Here is a 16,764-nt window from a genome sequence, read left to right on the forward strand (position 1 = left end):
TACCCATTCTCTAGTGGCCTTGCGAAAGTTGTTCATCTTTATTTTTCTTAGGGAACCTATCAGCAGCTGCTTCATCTGCCTTGTTTTCTCCCATATTTGCAGTATGTAGTTAGACATAGCAATTACAAAACAAATACAAGAGATAACTCTGACGAGCTGATTTAATTCAAATGCAGTGAATGAAAACAAACAGTAATTAGTAGGGGAAGAGGAGGAAGAACAGAATTATACTGCTATATTATGTATTTTTGGCTCACTGGGTAAATATTTAAAGTATTCATTCTATGGTGCTCTTTTAAAAAACTTTCTTTTTTTCTAATTTGCTGCTTTCCGTGTACATGTCTCTGAGGAAAAGTGCCTTTGACTAGGATGATTTTATGGAAATATTAAATTAGTTTGAAGTTTCCAAGGAAGGAGGGAGGGAATTGAAGACTGTGCCACATGGGAGAAGGCAATGCCATGCAGTGGGAGGGAGGCTATGGAGCAAGCAGCCAGACTTGGCATCATCATTAGTCTTCAAAGAAAGGCCTTGATGCACACGTGCAATCCTCGATGCTAATGATGAGAAATTCAGCAAAGAGCATAGGAAGCATCCAGCTGAAGGATTTGAGCAGGGAATTTAATGAACAAAAGCAATAATTATCTTTATTACATAGTTTTGGCTGCCACACTTTGAGCCTGATGAACAGGCTCAGTTATTATCACTGAAATGGTATGTCATGATAGTAACAGCTGGGAGCAGGGATTGTTTGGAATAAGTAAAAGATACATGGTTTTGGTCAACTTAAACTGAACTAGTATCTGGAAAGGTATCTGTAAAATTATGTAAGAAGAAAGAAAATAAAAAGGATTAATGACTGTAAGAATAGAAGCAAAACAGGCAACAGCACAAAGACAGACAAGGAAGAGTAAGGATCATGGATGGGACTGGGAAAATGGATTATTGAGAAGGAACTGCATACTGGCATGTTAAAATAGAAATCACAGGGGAGGCTACCATGAAAGCAGGGAGAGAGAGAGGAGGATTTAAGTTTATCAATAGATTTAGGAGGTACAGTGAGCACTTGCTACAAGACATTGTCAGGACCACCTTGTCATTTGGCTAGTGATCTCACTGGTACCATTCTTGTGTACAGGTGGTGTTTTCTGCCACTGCTTTCTCTAGCACATAGACATTTTGAAAAGTCATTTTAATGATGATATCATCCATCGCTGATGAAGTCTGGTATCTTTGTTTGCAGTGCAATATGCCACATGCCAGAGGTGTCTTCATCACGGGGCTTGCTTCATCGTATTCCCGTTTCTGTTCTTTTTAATAATTCTTCTGTGCTTTCTACCAGGAATTTTTCTTCTGGGAAACTTGTGCTTATTCTTCTTCATCCATTTTTTAACTTTTCTAATCCGTGGGCTCACACAGAACTTTCTGCCTTCTATGTAGAGACTGCCAGAGCAAAAATTGGTTGTCAGTTTCCAAAAAAAAAAACCCCTCCAACTTTTTAAAGTTATCGTTCACCTATGAAGACCATAAAGTTCTAATTAGTTAATTTTAAATTATATTTTGTACTATGTCTATTCACTTTTGTCTGGTTTCAAATATGTAAAGGTTAGGATTTAAGGTTTACATGATTACAGTTCCAAAATCTGGAAAAAGCTTTACTACTTTAGTGGGCTAGAAAAGTACTGTGCAGAACAGTACATTTCTATGGCCAATGAATAAGTGGACCACTTTAATTGTTATTGTTATTATTACTGTTATTGTTATTGCTATTGTTGTTATTGTCACAATCATAATGCAAATGTCTAGAAATAAAAAATGTCCAAGATTTCTTAGAAATTTATCAATTTAACCCAAACAGTGTGATACTGTACCAGCCAAAAAAAAAAAAAAAAATTAGAAATATCTTATGTTCAAAAGTAAAGCTGATTCAATGAGTTTATGCAAAATTTATAGAGGATCAATAGTTGGAAAACCCCAGAAAAGTCTTAAGGTGCATGATTAATTCTTTAGTTCTGAAAATAAAGCAAGTGTCAAAGTTGGTGCAGGCTGAATAATGATCAGTATTAATACCAGAAAGGAAATCCAGTTTTAGCAGTAAGAAGTTTAAATAGCATAAGGAAGGACAGTTCTTAAATCACACACAATCTTGTTTTTCATTGGATTTGTGTTAGCATTCTAAGATTCTACTTGTTTAAGTGATGCCAAGTTTTAACTTGACAGTACTCCTTTCACAGTGAAGGACCCAAAATGTCTCTTACATAACAGCTTCTAGGTGACACAGGCCATCTCCTTTCTGGATTTCAAACTTCTCCACTCTTCGGAGGATTCCTTTGGGAATTTCATCTGAAATTTTTGTGCAACAGTTAAAGGCCCCAGGAAACAAAGCTAAAGAAAGTAATAACAGTGTTAGAAACAGCATAGGTATGAAGGGGACAAGGCATAGCTTGACTTCACAGAATCACAGAATGTTTGAGTTTGGAAAGGACCACTGGAGGTCATCTGGTCCAACCCCCCTGCTCAGGCAGGGCCACCTGGAGCTGCTTGCCCAGGACCATGACCATGACCATATAGCTTTTGAATATCTCCAAGGATAGAGACTCCACAGAATATCCGGGCAACATGCTCTAGTGTTTGATCACACTCACAGCAAAAAAAAAAAAAAAAAAAAAAAAAGTGTTTTCCTGTATTCAGATTGAATTTCATGTGTTTTAATTTATGCCTATTGCCTCTTGTTCCACCAGTGGGCACTACTGCAAAAAGCCTGGCCCCCTCTTCTTTCACTCCCATCAGGTATGGGAATGGTGGTTACAACACCTTGATGAGAACTCTGTTGAGCTTTCTCTTTTACAGGCTGCCCCAGGACTCTCAGCCTTTCTTTACATGCAAGATGGTCCAGTCCTTTCACCATCTTTGTGGCCCTTCACTAGACTCTCTCCAGTAAGTCTATGTCTCTCTTGAACTGAGGATCCCAGAACTGGACCCATCACTCCAGCTGTGGCCTCACTGAGTAGAGGGAAAGGATCACCTCCCTTGACCCTGTGACCAGTACCCCCTGCTCCCAATCCCTGGTAATGTGGTTAGCATAATTAATGCCATTTTATGAGGCAAGCAGCCATTCTCTGTGACCAAGTAAGTCATGTATTTGTTGCCTTTCCCCCATTATCAGGCCCTGAAGGTCCTGTGAACCAAATAGATGAACCAAACAGATTTCTTCTTCCCTTCCCCACTGGGCACCAGCAGGTACTGCTGCCTGGCATTATTCTTCCCCAGCTGCAGGACTTTACATTTCCCCTTGTTGAACTTCATGAGATTTCTCTCTGCCCATTTCTATAGCCTGTTAAGTTCTATCTGTAAGGCAGCAAAACCATGTGGTGCATCAGCCAGTATGCCCAGTTTTTTATCATTTACACACTTGCTGAGGGCACATTCTGTCCTATCATCCAGGTCACTAATGAGGATGTTGAACAGTATTGGCCCCCACATTCACCCCTGGGGTATACCACTGATGACTTGCTTCCAAAGGACTTTGTGGCACTGATCACAACCCTCTGGACCTGGTTGTTTGGACAGTTTTCAATCCACCTCACTATTCATCTAACCTGTACTTTGTCAGCTTGTCTATGATGTCATTACGAGAGACTGTATTAAAGGCTTTACTGAAGTCAAAGTAAACAACATCTACTGGTCTCTTCTTGACCAGCAAGCTAGTCACCTCCTTGTAGAAGGCTATCATGTTGATCAAGCATGATTCCCCCTTCATAAATCCATGCTGACTGAACCTGATCACCGTCTTGTCCTTCAGATCTTTGGAAATGATTTCCTGGGGGATATTCTCCATCAGCTTCAAGGGCTTGAGATGAGGATGACCAGCCTATAGTTCCCTGGACCTACCTTCTTGCCCTTCTTGAAGAAAGGAGTGGTATTTGCTCTCTTCCAGTCTTGAGGAACCTCTCCCAGTTGCCATGACTGTTCAATAATAATTGACAGTGGCCTCACAGTGACATCAGCCAGCCTCCTCGACACTGCTGGGTGGTGCATCCCATCTGTCCATGTGGCCTTATGCTGGTCCAGTTTTTAAAGTGGTACCTAATTTGGTCCTCCTCCAATAATGATAAATCTTCCTTATTCCAGACTTCCTCGGATCTCAGGGACCTGGGATTCTTGAAGGCCAGTTTGAATGGTAAAGTGTGGAGCAAAGAAGGCATTGAGTACCTCAGCCTTACCCATGTAATTTGTCACCAGTTTCCCTGCCCCATTCATCAGTGGGTTCACATATTCGCGTCTCTTTTTTTTTTGCTAATTATGTACTTGTGGAATCCCTTCCTATTGCATGTCACTTCCCTTGCCAGATTCAACTCCAGCTCAGACTTGGCTTTCCTAACCACATTCCTGCATGATCAGGCAACAACTCTGCACACCACCTGGTTCCCTGCTTCCACCCCTTTTTTTCCAGTCCATGTAGGCCTCCTGACACTTTGCTTTGTTTTCTGTTTGTCAGGACAGACCTTTCTAGGACTCAGAGAAGGTGACCCTTCAATATCAGCTGGCTCTCCTCAACCTCTCTTCTCTCCAGAATCATATGTCATGGGATTCTTCCAAGCAAGTCTTTGAAGAGGTTGTAAATCTGCTCTCATGAAAGCCAGGGCTGTGGTCTTGCTTTTTGCCCTGCTCCATTCTCCTAGGATCCTGACCTCCATCATCTTATGGACACTGCAGCCAATACTACCTCTGACTTTCATGTCCCTTACCTTCCTTGTTTGCAAGTATCTAGTCCAGCTGAGCACTTATCCTTTCTGGTTCCTTGATTGTGCTGGAAGATGTCATCAGTGCACTTGAGAGATCTTGTAGATTGCTTGAGCACTGCTGTATTGTCCTTCCAGAAGATATCAGGGTGGTTAAAGTCCCCCAAGAGGGCCAGAGCCTGTGAACTTGAGGCTTTTTCCAGCTCTTTGAAGAAGGCTTCATCTACTTTTTCCTGGTCAGGAGGTCTATAGCAGATACCCACTACAATGTCACCTGTGTTGGTCTGCCCATTAATCCTGACCCATGAGATCCCAGTTGGTTCATCATCTATCCCCAGGCAGAGCTCTGTGCGTTCCTGCCACTCTCTTGCATAAAGGGCAACTCCCTCTCCTCACCTTCCCACCTGTTCTTCCTAAAAGCCCATATCCCTCCATTGCAGCCCACCAGTCACATGAGCCATATTATGACCCCAGTGAGGTCCTAGCTCTGTACCCGAGGACAGACTCTGACTCCTCCTATTTGCTCCCCATGCTGCAAGCATTAGTGGAAGGGCATTTCAGAGATACATCAAGGGTTAGTGATCTTTACAGTTTATGGGATGAGATACCATCTTCTCAGCTTCTCCCACAAGACAGATGAGTGTTCTTGTTTAAAGAACAGTTTCCTCCACCTCTCCTTGTACACATATATATAAAGGCTTGTTACAGTAAAATAAAAATTAAAAAAACCAACAAACTTAAGTGTTTTTTTTGTGGAAGAAGATCACTGACATTAATGACAGAGGAAGCAAATTTAAAAGCTCTGCCTTGTGAGATTGAATCAGACCCATTATCTTTTGTCTTTGAAAATATTAATGCTGTTGCTGGGTTTTGTGTTTTCTTTTGTCCCTAGGGCTCCCATGGCTGAATCTGTCTGTACTAGGGAATGATCTCCTGAAGATTTTTTCCTGCTTGCTAGTACTATATTGAAAATAAAAAGTCACCAATCCTTGAAAGCAGATCCTAATTCAAGATTTTCTTTTGATGACAAATAATAACATTTTGGTGTTTGATTTTTTTTTTTTTACTCTAGCACACAAATAGATCTTCTAAAAGTGATTCCCTCCATAAGATCTAGCACAAGCAAAGATATGTGCACACTGAGTTCTGGAGTAACAGATGCCAGCAAAGCCGTAGCAGTGATTTCGAGCAGCTAGCAATGTAGCAGGAGTCACGGAAGACCAGTTACACTATCTGCTGCAGCTTACAGGGGGCTTTTGTACCCATGGGGTTGGTGACAGAGACCTGAGATTTCACAGTTGGAAGGGAGGGTGAGAGAAAGCAGCTGGTTTAGCAGTTGCTTCCTCAGCAACCCAGACAGGAGGACTATAAATAATCATATGTTGCAGAAGGATTAATTAAGTGTTGAATGCTACCTGTTTTATTTCTCTGTTGTCCTTTGCTTTGCTCCCTTTGAAAACATACAGCTTGTGAAGCCAATGAACTGATGTTTGCAAATGGAAATGCAGCTCATTGAGCACCACTAAGTTTATTTTTTTCTGAGGGCTCTAGACAGCATTGGTGACACTGAAGTATGAACTTTTGTTGTCACCAGTGAGCTCCTGACAGAAAGATTATGTGGAATAAGAACTCAAGAAAGGGCAGTTATACCTTGAATTCTGAGGTTGCCAGCTGTGCTTTTTGGAGAGGTCTAGACCTGTGCTGGTTTGGGGTCTAGTAAACTAATATACTTGGCACAGCCAGCACTGCCAGCCTTGCATGAAGTGGCTGGATATTACAGAAGGTCTTAGAGTGAGCTGGCTGTCCCCTGAACTCTTCCTCACCTGGTTTCTTCAGTGCCTGGCTACTATCTCTTGCCCTCATCCCACTTTATGTACTCAGAAACATCACTTGCTTTGATCCTCAGATCTGAGCCATCTGTATTTTTCACTTTATAGTTGTTGTGGTTTAACCCCAGCTGGCAGCTAAGTATCAGGCAGCCGCTCGGTCACTCCTTCCCCCTCCCAATGGAATGGGGAGGTGAATCAAAAAAAGAGTAAAACTCACAGGTTGAGATAAGAACAGTTTAATAACTAAACTAAAATATAATAACAATAACAGTAACAATAATAATAACAGTAACAATAAATTATTTATTATTATTATTGTTGTTGTTGTTGTTGTTGTTATTATTATTATTATTATTAGGGATATAACATAAAGATTGTGAGATAAAACCCAAGAAAAGACAAGCAATGCACAATGCAATTGCTCACCACCCACCGACCGATGCCAGAGCAGCAATCCACCCCTCGCAGCCAACTCCTCCCAGTTTATATACTGAGCATGACATTCTGTGGTATGGAATACCCCTTTGGCTAGTTCAGGTCAGCTGTCCTGGCCATGCTTCCCCCCAGATTCTTGTGCACCTTCTCACTGGCAGAGCACAAGAAACTGAAAAATCCTTAACTTATCATAAGTGCTACATAGCAACTACAAAAACAGTGTGCTAACAACATGATTCTCACACTAAATCCAAAACACAGCACTGTACCAGCTACTAGGAAGAAAATTAACTCTGTCCCAGCCAATAGCAGAACAGTAGTGCAATATAGTGCACTTCATAACACTATGTTAATAATTTGTACAATTTATAACTAAAAATTAAGCAATTAATATTGATGTACTTTTATAGCTTTATAAGGAAAAATATACACAAACTTATATAAGGAAAATAAAGCAAAATTCTTGATGCCTCCAGGTTTATGAGTATCTCACTAGCTACTCAAGACAAACTGCCATTTTGCAAGGAACTTAGGCAACAGGAACTTGTTTATGATTGTACCTTTAGATAACACTTATGTAACTGGAGTAGGAGTTTTAGAGTGAACTCAATTATCTGGTGCTCAGTCAATCTTTGAATCGGAGCATTAAGCCACTGACATTTAATTCATTCAGCTATACAAAAAGCTGTGCCTCTTGACGAGAGAACGTGCAACAGACTGCATGGAAAACTGGTGAATCCACCAACAGAGAGCAGATTGAAATTTTGTATAAAATGTGATTGAGGTGGTGCTTATGTTCTTGTTAAAGAGGCAGAAGCATTTTTTATGGAGATTGAGCCTGCTAGTAATTTTTATTTGAGGTGTGTGCAGGGGGAGGCTGTTTTGCTTTCATAGGTTTGTATGGGTGTTTGCCTTGAAAATTCTGATCTTCACTCTTTCTGATGAAAAAGAAGCTGTCATTTTAAAAAAATTTTTTGTTGTTGTTCTGTGCATGAAAGTACAGCTACAATATAGAAAACAGAAATTAATTATCTTAGAATCACAGATTAATACATTGTATCAGGGTCTTTTTGTCAGATAATGTGAAAATGTCATCAGCAATTTTGTGTTGATGGAGGCACTTTTGTTAACTGGTAGCTTTTTACACAGGTGTCAGTTTTAAAAGTGATTTTTTTTTTTTTTTTTTCCTGAGTGTGAAGAATCATCGGGACAGTGAGCCAGGGAATTCTTGTCTTTTCCCAGAGCCTCAGGAGAGGGTATGCTGTTCTCCTAGAGCACTGAGCCATCCTGCAGCCCTGTTGCCCAGGCCATTATTACCATAACTATGCTCTAATCCTGTAAGTGGTAAGAAACCAGGAGGTAATAAGTAAAGCTAATGATTTCAGCCCAATCCAATACCATATTTGTGATTTCAGCAATTAGATCAGGCTTATTAGTAATCATTGGCTTAAACAGTGGTTAAAAGGAAAGAATTGTGGTTTTCCACGAGGATGTCAGCAGGGCCTTTTATGTGCCACTTATCAAAGAGATTTTTTTTCAGTGCTGCCCATTTCATTTGTTTCAATGGCACAATTAGAAATCCACAGCTACTTACCCCCAAATTATTTAGATCTGTTGTCTGACACTGAACCTCTTTAACCAGAAAGCTAAAGGAGCTGCTGAAAGGACTGACAAACTTCAAGATGGATCTCGAGACAGGTCCACTCAGGGATTGCTCTGCCATTATTTCAGAAGGTGTTATTAACTGTTTTTGTATTTATTGCCTGGAAATTCTCACCAGGGAAAGACCTATTGTTTTATAAAGGTTTTATTTCATATTTTTGGGTAGCATCTAAATACTTAAATCATACAGAAAAGTTCACTGGAGCAAGTTATGCACTTTTACAAAGGGTAAACAAGATGTTAATTGGAAAAATACCTTCACTTATCCCACTTTCTCTCTCAAGGATGCCTAAAAAGGACCTCCTTTTCAGATGCATGTGGTTTGTGGAATACAATAATGCTGATCTTTTAATTATACTGGATTTATTTAACACATTATTTGTAGCTTTATCAATTTCAAAAGAAGTGGAGAGAAAATAAACTTTTTCTTTCTACAGAGAATAAGCTGTTTAGCACATCTGAAAAAAAAAAAAACACTTGTTTTTTTCTTAAAAAAAAAAAAAAGAAAAACCCTGAATTTCTGAATTATTTTGAAACAGTGCTTGTTGTTCAAGGAATGTAGCACAAGAACTTAATTTAAACTTCCCACGGTGGTTTGTTTCCTTGGAAGCCTATCAAATCTTGGTGGCATAGTAGCCAGTCACTTTCTTAGGGCTGAAAGGATAAAAAGCAGTTGGCAACTAGAGATTACTGTTTTCACCTGCATTCAGCTAGACTTGATAGAAGCTCTTTTAGTAAAATGTTGTTCCTAAATGGAAAAGATCCCCAAAGTCTGTGAGACTCGGTGAGTTTGAATTGATGTGATTGAAGTGGAGTGCTAGAGAATGAAGCACAGCAAAAACAACAGCTCTGATGGAACAAGACCTCCGTGAGTACTGGTCATTATATCTGTCTTTACACTTCTGTTGATAAGTATCAAGTCTCTTTGACTGCTGAAAGTTTCTTTTTCCATTTCCTATCTGCTACCTTGCCAAACTCAGTCTATAGAAACTTTTATCATCCTTTCTGCTTTGCTTTTTTCATTATCGTTCTCAAACTTGAGAACCACATGTTAAAGAGCTGAGGACGGCCATGTCATCTAGGGTTCAGGCAAGAAGTAATAAAAGCAGTTACTGCTGCCTGTTCAGTTTCTGGGGCAACAAAGAGCATTCCCCTCCTTCTTCAATTTCGAGCTGATATTCTTAGATTTGCCTACCTATTCAGGGAAACGGTAGTTTCTGATGAAGAGCCCTCCTATGGCATATGGTGGGAGTACCCAGTGGCTGTTCTGCTGCTGCCTGGCTGCAGTTCTTAGGCAGGTAGGACTGGGTTAATGTCCCAATATGGGTCGGGCAGACCACTGGTGAGGAGAAACACAGCAGTTATTGCTTCAGCCAGGCTATTCTGTAGAAAATTTAACACAGCAAGCCAGGTCTTTGCCTCATGAAGGGAGGCCAGATGGAGAATATAGAGGAGATGAAGCCACATGGAGATAGATGGTGAGTGATAGAGCCACTGTGTTCCCCACCCCTGTGCTGGCTCTTATATATGCTTGGTTTTGTTTGGGCTTCTTTTGACTAAACATGATAGGAAAAGCTGGGATCTAGGTGAGAACAGTGAGAAAGGCATTTTTGATCCCTGTCACCATTTGTCTCTGCACCAGCTGCCTTAGGCAGGCCTTGTGCAGCTCTTATCCTGACAGGTTTCACTCCAGCAGCTAGTATTTTGGTGTCCCTCCTGAATCCTACTGGCAGCACAGAGGAGCTTGCAGTGCTGATGGCAGACTATCTAGCTGACCTTCTTCAGCTGGATGTGACCCATGGACTGCTGAATGAAAGTCTGTGCTGTAGATGTTCTTCTATGTAACAAAAAAAAAAAAATCAGAAAGAGAGTTCTTGCACTTACACAAACTAAGGTTGCCCAGAAAAGATGCATATAGTTATTAAGCTGAATGGGTTCCCCCAACACACTGTGTGGTCTGAGGGACAGCTTCTCTTGCACCGTGAGATCCATAAACCTGAGGCACTTTCTGTATCTACGATGAAATATGAGACCTGCTGCAAATGTGTGTCAAGCTCACTGTGAACTGATGCAGCTCTGCACCAGTTGCACAACTTTGGCACACCTGGGGCTATTAGTAGCAGGCATTAGTGTTTCCCAGTGGAATTCTTTTGTGGTAACAAAGTAGGCTTTGTACATATGGGAAAAAGAACCCTTTACATTGATTTATCGGATTAACGTCTTGCTTACTTGGAACATGATATGTACTGAACTGCTCTGATCTCAGTACAGCCATTTTCATAGAGAAGTTTCATTTGTTAATCCAGTGTTGCTGGCTTGTGAACATAGAATCCTTGGAAAGAAATTTATCACATCACCTACGTTTTATATTAACTACAGTAAGACAGCTCACTTAGTACACAATTACTCATGAAGCTGCCAGAAAATGTTTCTCTCATCTAAACCAAACTTGAGGCTATTTTACAAATTCAGTGCCTCAGAGTAGGTCTTTTCATCTTAACCTAAAGCAAGTCAATAACTATTTCATTAGGCAGAAGGCTCTTATCTTGGTTGGCAGGTGAACAAAGCAGGATGCTAGAATCTTTGGCAGATGTAGCATACTACTTCATAAAAACAAGGAGGTTGCTTAATAGCTGGAGATGAGAGAGGAACTCATATACTGAAAAATGCTCTAATGCATCATACAAGTTTGACTGCGTGGTAATACACACAGTTAAAGCATAATTCTGAGAAAGAGATCAACAAAAGGTAGAATGGGTTCTGAGCTATACCTGCTGAAGTGGTGGAAATAACTGTAAATAAAGTATAAATCATAATATATAAATATATGAATCATGCTATATAATTTTGTGGCCAGGAATAAGTACAAATTAAGTTATACTGAGATGCTTTTCCTGTTCTGCTATGAGGATTGCTGTTAATATGAACATTTTCAAGTCTGGAAGACTAACTGGAGATGGACAAATGGGCATATGATATAGGTTATGATATTTAAATGGGTCTTTGTCCACCAAACCACTATCAGTTTACAAGCTGTCTGTCCCCACAGAATGTTCTTGATGCCCTGGACTACAGAGCATCAAGGAAGTGCAGGCTGAAAATTGACAAAGCAGCATTTAATATTGATGTGGTCAAAAAAGCACTAGTATCCAGTGCCTTAACAGAAGGTAAAATTTCTGCTATTACTAGCAAACCCAAAGCACGTAGTGTATTGCACATTAAGAAGCAAAAAGAAGCTGTCATGTGAACATACATCTATTTTTTTTCTGTAAAGCAATGCAATTTGTTAAGAGTGAACCCATCTCCCACACTGCACAGATCACCCTCACTCTGACCAGACCATCATTACTGAAATAACTTGACTAGGACAACTCCAGATAATTCCTTCAGGAAGACCCAGACAATCTTATTTAGATGCTATTCCTACCCTGTAGCATTCAACACTTGTTTTGGATGCTTTTGCTGTATTGGAGTTACCAAATTTCTCTCTTTATATCTTCAATATGAAATACATGTAGGAGCTTCTGAAAAAGAACTTTGTCTTCCCAAATTGAAATTCAAACCAACCACCCTTGAAATAAGTTCCTTTATCAAACCTGCTGCATCCTGTGTCATGCAATGCTGCCCACTTCGCTGCAGATGTGACAGCATCTGGCACTCAGTAAAACCCCTGGCACTGAGATGAGATGATGACTACCAGGTATTGGGGTTTTTTTAAAGTAAAATTGAAAAACTTTTTTTGAATTATATTACAGAAAATAAAAACATAAAAAATCCCTGTCACACTCTACAAAATAAACTTGATCTCATTTTCTGGCACTTCTGGGCAAGGCTACATTCCTGCCTGTGGCCACCAGATGCCTTTCCTGGCCTCTGTCCACAGCCAGCAGCTCACACCAGCAAAGGAAACTTGCAAGTTTGCATGTACCAGCCCAAATCTTACTTGCATATATGTACCGTGACCCTGAAATAAAGGGATGCATAATGGCCAGCCTAAGAAGCCTGACCTTAAATATAGTTCAGATCAGGGTAGGGTGTGCCAGCACCCAGAGAGCTACATTCAGTTCTGCCCATTTTTATTGTAGGTTCTGCCATTTGAATATTGTTGCTAAGTATGGAGCATGTTTGCATGAGGAAATTTAGGTGGTAAACGTATTTTCCCTGTGCCAGACGGTTCAGTATAAAAGAATGTGTTCTAAGAGAACCTTTACTTTGACCTGTGCATGTGTGTGCCAGTTCTATTGTGCAAGACCTTGCTGACTGGCCAGATCATAAATCTAATAGGAAAGAACTTACAGAGCCTTTCCCACATCAGCAGGTGCAGTGGCCATTTTAACAGGATAAAATTTTAAGGCAGGTTTTGTTCACATGTTGTCCTAATCCTCTAGGAACTCCACAATTCCTACTTCTACTGAAGCCAGTAGAGCTTGAGAAAGGAGCATCTTAAAACCTCAAGTGCTTCAGAATTTGAGTTATTTTCTCTGTGATCACAGCTTATTTTACAGTAGAAACTTACAAAGAAAAACTGTGAATTCAAGAGCAGCACTGGCTCATTTGTTTTGAAAATTTAAAAATTTTAATGAAAATGCAAGAAGATAAAGGCAAGTGTTATTAGATGTCCTGAATCCTTGACACATGCTGCAACAAACGCAGAGCAAAGCTGCATGCTCTTCTCCTGAAAGAAATCAGTTACATGAAGTTTGTCATAAAAAGTTGTGATTTAACTTTAAAGGAAAAAGACCAAGTGTTTTTCTAAACATATTCCCTCTCAAGAAGCTTGGAAAGGAGGAAACTGCAGCTGAACTAGAGAGATCCCTTTAAAGAAATAGTGAAATTTTATTAGGTGTTCCCTCAGGAAATTACTGCTTTAAAGATCTTCTGTCTTCATCAGTTAAAATCTCTCCACTATGATGTTCTTGATAATGTTTGCTATGACAAATAACCCACTTGGCTTTTCCTTGCTTAAGCCATTTTACAGAATCATGAAGTCCCCAGATTTGTTGTGGCAACATCGAGGAAATGCTTAGGTGAAGACCTGACTTCCCTGAAACAAATGCTAATTGTTCTGTGTAGTTTACAACATCCAGGTTTCACTTTTTTAATCTTCCCATGCTACAGCACAGACCTTTAAGCTATCATCTGTGGTCCCATACAGAGCTGCAAAGGTTAAGCAGACACAATGCCAGGTAGACATCCTTTGGATCTTTTTTCCTTCTACTTTTAGGAGATTAAAGTATGTAAATAAAGCACAATTTTACTTACTCTCAGACGTCTGACTAACTGCGACTGCTAGAATAGCCAAAACAGTGACCAAGTTCACATCCATTCCTCCTAGGAGCTGCGGGAGCTCGGCCACGGAGCAGAGGGTGAGCTGCAGGAACTAACGCCTGACCCTACCTCCTGGCTGCTGGGGGTGAACGTGACTCAAAGCCCCACCCTGAGCAGCAGCTCAACGTCGGCTCTGTCCTCTGTGGCACTGTGGACTTCAGCAGGATTCCTCTTCTCACCTGCAGACATGTGGTTAAGTGTTCTGTCAGATGGGAAAATAGGCTATTTTTCACATGGTACCCCAAGATAGTACTGCCTTATGGCTGGACTCTTCCAACCCTCCTCACAGATGAGGCTCTTCAACAATAGAAATTCTGAGAGTAGAAATACTTCAGAAACAAATATTTGCAGGATTAAGGCAGAAGAAAAAAACCCCTTCAGCTATTGGGTATCATCTCTGTGAAAGCTGAACATGCAACATCGTGAGCCAAACCTGCTGTAATATAAACAGGCACAACCTCAAGAAGACCCTAGCCTTACACTAGATTTGAATTTGACCTATGTGTTTTCAGCCTGTAAAGACCCTGAGCAAGGGCCGTGTTATTTAGCACATTTTACTCCCTTACTCTCTTTTTTGCCCACTGATAATGCAGCAGTTCATGGAAGAGACTCTGCAATGTTTCTTGTGAAAAAGAGCTGGAAAGAAACTACATCTGGTGTATGTCCCTCCATTTTTCCCCCAGCTGTTGTTCCTGCAGCTCATTTCAATAATTTCCTGATGTCAGAGGTACACTTAATCTGAACAAACATGTAACTTTCAGTGGGGAAAAAAAAATAAATAAAAGGTGTGTATTTTGCATATCCCATTTAACATCTTTGTCGGTGACATGGACAGTGGGACTGAGCACACCCTCAGCAAGTTTGCCAACGGCACCAAGCTGTGTGGTGCAGTCGACAGGCTGGAAGGCAGGGATGCCATCCCGAGGGACCGGTGGGCCCATGCAAACCTCAAGAAGTGCAACAAGGCCAAGTGCAGGGTCCTGCACATGGGTCGTGGCAATCCCAAGCACAAACACAGGCTGGGTGATGAGTGGATTGAGAGCAGCCCTGTGGAGAAGAGCTTGGGGGGCGTTAGTGGATGGAAAACTGACCACGAGCCAGCAATGTGCGCTCACAGCCCAGAAATCCAACTGTGTCCTGGGCTGCCTCAAGAGCAGTGTGGGCAGCAGGTCGAGGGAGGGGATTCTGCCCCTCTGCTCTGCTCTCGTGAGACCCCCCTGCAGTGCTGTGTCCAGCTCTGGGGCCCCAACACAAGAAGCACATGGACCTGCTCAGGGGGGGTCCAGAGGAGGCCACAAAGATGGTCAGGGGCTGGAGCAGCTCCCTGTGAGGACAGGCTGAGAGAGCTGGGGTTGTTCAGCCTGGAGAAGAGAAGGCTCTGGGGAGACCTTAGAGCGGCCTTCCAGTGCTTAAAGGGGGATACTGGGAAGGTGGGGAGGGACTCTTTATGAGGGAGGGTAGTGACAGGACAAAGGGTAATTGTTTTAAACTTAAAGAGGGTAGATTTAAATTAGAGATAAAGAAGACATTCTTCACTGTGAGGGTGGTGGGACACTGGCCCAGGGTGCCCAGAGCAGCTGTGGCTGCCACCTCGCTGGAAGGGTTCAAGGCCAGGTTGGACGGGGCTGGGAGCAACCTGGGCTGGAGGAAGGTGACCCTGCCAGTGGCAGGGGGGTTGGAACTAGGTGATCTTTAAGGTCCCTTCCAACCCAAACCATTCTGTGATTTGGATGTTGGTAATTTCTGTAATGCTTCTGTGAGTGACATTGGGAAGTCTTTTTCTGACTCATGCATGCAATGGGGAAAACTGTCTTTGGGGAAAAGAACTCTTCAAATTTCCTGCTACAGTTGACTTACATGTCTGGTTCAAATCCTCTAAAACCCCAAAAGATGACTGTGTGGTCTCTTTCTGAATTGAACACTATCACTGTATGAATAGCAAGCAATCACCATATCTTGCCATACTCCACCACTGCCACTGCAGTGAAAGCTATCTGCTTTGACCTTTTCCAGGGCTGAACTAGAAAAATTAGTCTAGGAAGCTCCTAGACTGTTCAACCAAGCCAATCTTTACTCCAGCTCATTACAGCCATTCTTACCATTCCTAAATTTCCAGAACACAACATAGAAGTAATTGCTAACCTCAGGAACTTTAATCTACACTTACACTGTCCCAACACCAGTTTTGCAATTCCACCTAATAATAAATTAATATAGTGCAATCAAACTTTCTGGCTATCACAGTTTTACTTCGTAGCTCTTGGTTCCTGCTTGATATAGTTATCTACCAGGATAAGAGAACGAGGTGAATGCAGAGTACTATACTTCCAAATGAAAGCTTTCTGTTAAGAGGAGAAAGGGTAGGAGATAATGATGTGTGCTGTTTAAAATATGATTTCAGGGAAGTCATTTATGTTGAGATCAACAAGCTGATTCGTTCTCACCATTTCATTACAATGAAAAATCTGTGTTATAAAAGATAAACCACCATGGCCAAAACTAATATAGCTCACAACATCTCTATTAACATGAATTTAGATAAGGACAAGACTACTAGCAGCATCAATGCCCTTCAAAGTAGCATAAAGAGGAACAAACTAGATTAAAAGAAGTACAGTGAGACAGGTGTTTCTGGAGTAACATGTTAAAGAAACAGCTTCAGTCGGTATTAGATTCTGTATTCCGGTGTCTGCTTGACACTGCAAAATGGGGTGCTTTTTGTCTTTGAAGATAATTAACTTGTTTGTTCTGATGAATGCTTCACATGGGA

At 41.2% G+C, this 16,764-nt stretch overlaps 1 protein-coding gene across 2 annotated transcripts; it reads right to left on the reverse strand.

Moving 5' to 3' along the window:
* Positions 1-261: 261 nt before the first annotated feature.
* Positions 262-14,027, reverse strand: CCL28 (C-C motif chemokine ligand 28). 2 transcript variants are annotated; one of them, XM_032993203.1, is made up of 3 exons: positions 13,929-14,027; positions 2,257-2,341; positions 262-1,441 (listed from the first exon to the last, which is right to left on the reverse strand). In XM_032993203.1, the coding sequence occupies exons 1-3, from the start codon at positions 13,990-13,992 to the stop codon at positions 1,273-1,275; spliced, it is 318 nt and encodes a 105-aa protein (XP_032849094.1). In that variant the 5' UTR covers positions 13,993-14,027; the 3' UTR covers positions 262-1,272. The 2 variants fall into 2 exon arrangements, with proteins under 2 accessions (XP_032849094.1, XP_032849087.1); XM_032993196.1 differs by having other exon boundaries at positions 2,257-2,383.
* Positions 14,028-16,764: the final 2,737 nt, after the last annotated feature.

The sequence above is a fragment of the Tyto alba genome, unplaced genomic scaffold, assembly GCF_018691265.1.
Source record: "Tyto alba isolate M040663 unplaced genomic scaffold, T.alba_DEE_v4.0 Super-Scaffold_42, whole genome shotgun sequence".
Lineage (NCBI taxonomy): Eukaryota > Metazoa > Chordata > Aves > Strigiformes > Tytonidae > Tyto > Tyto alba.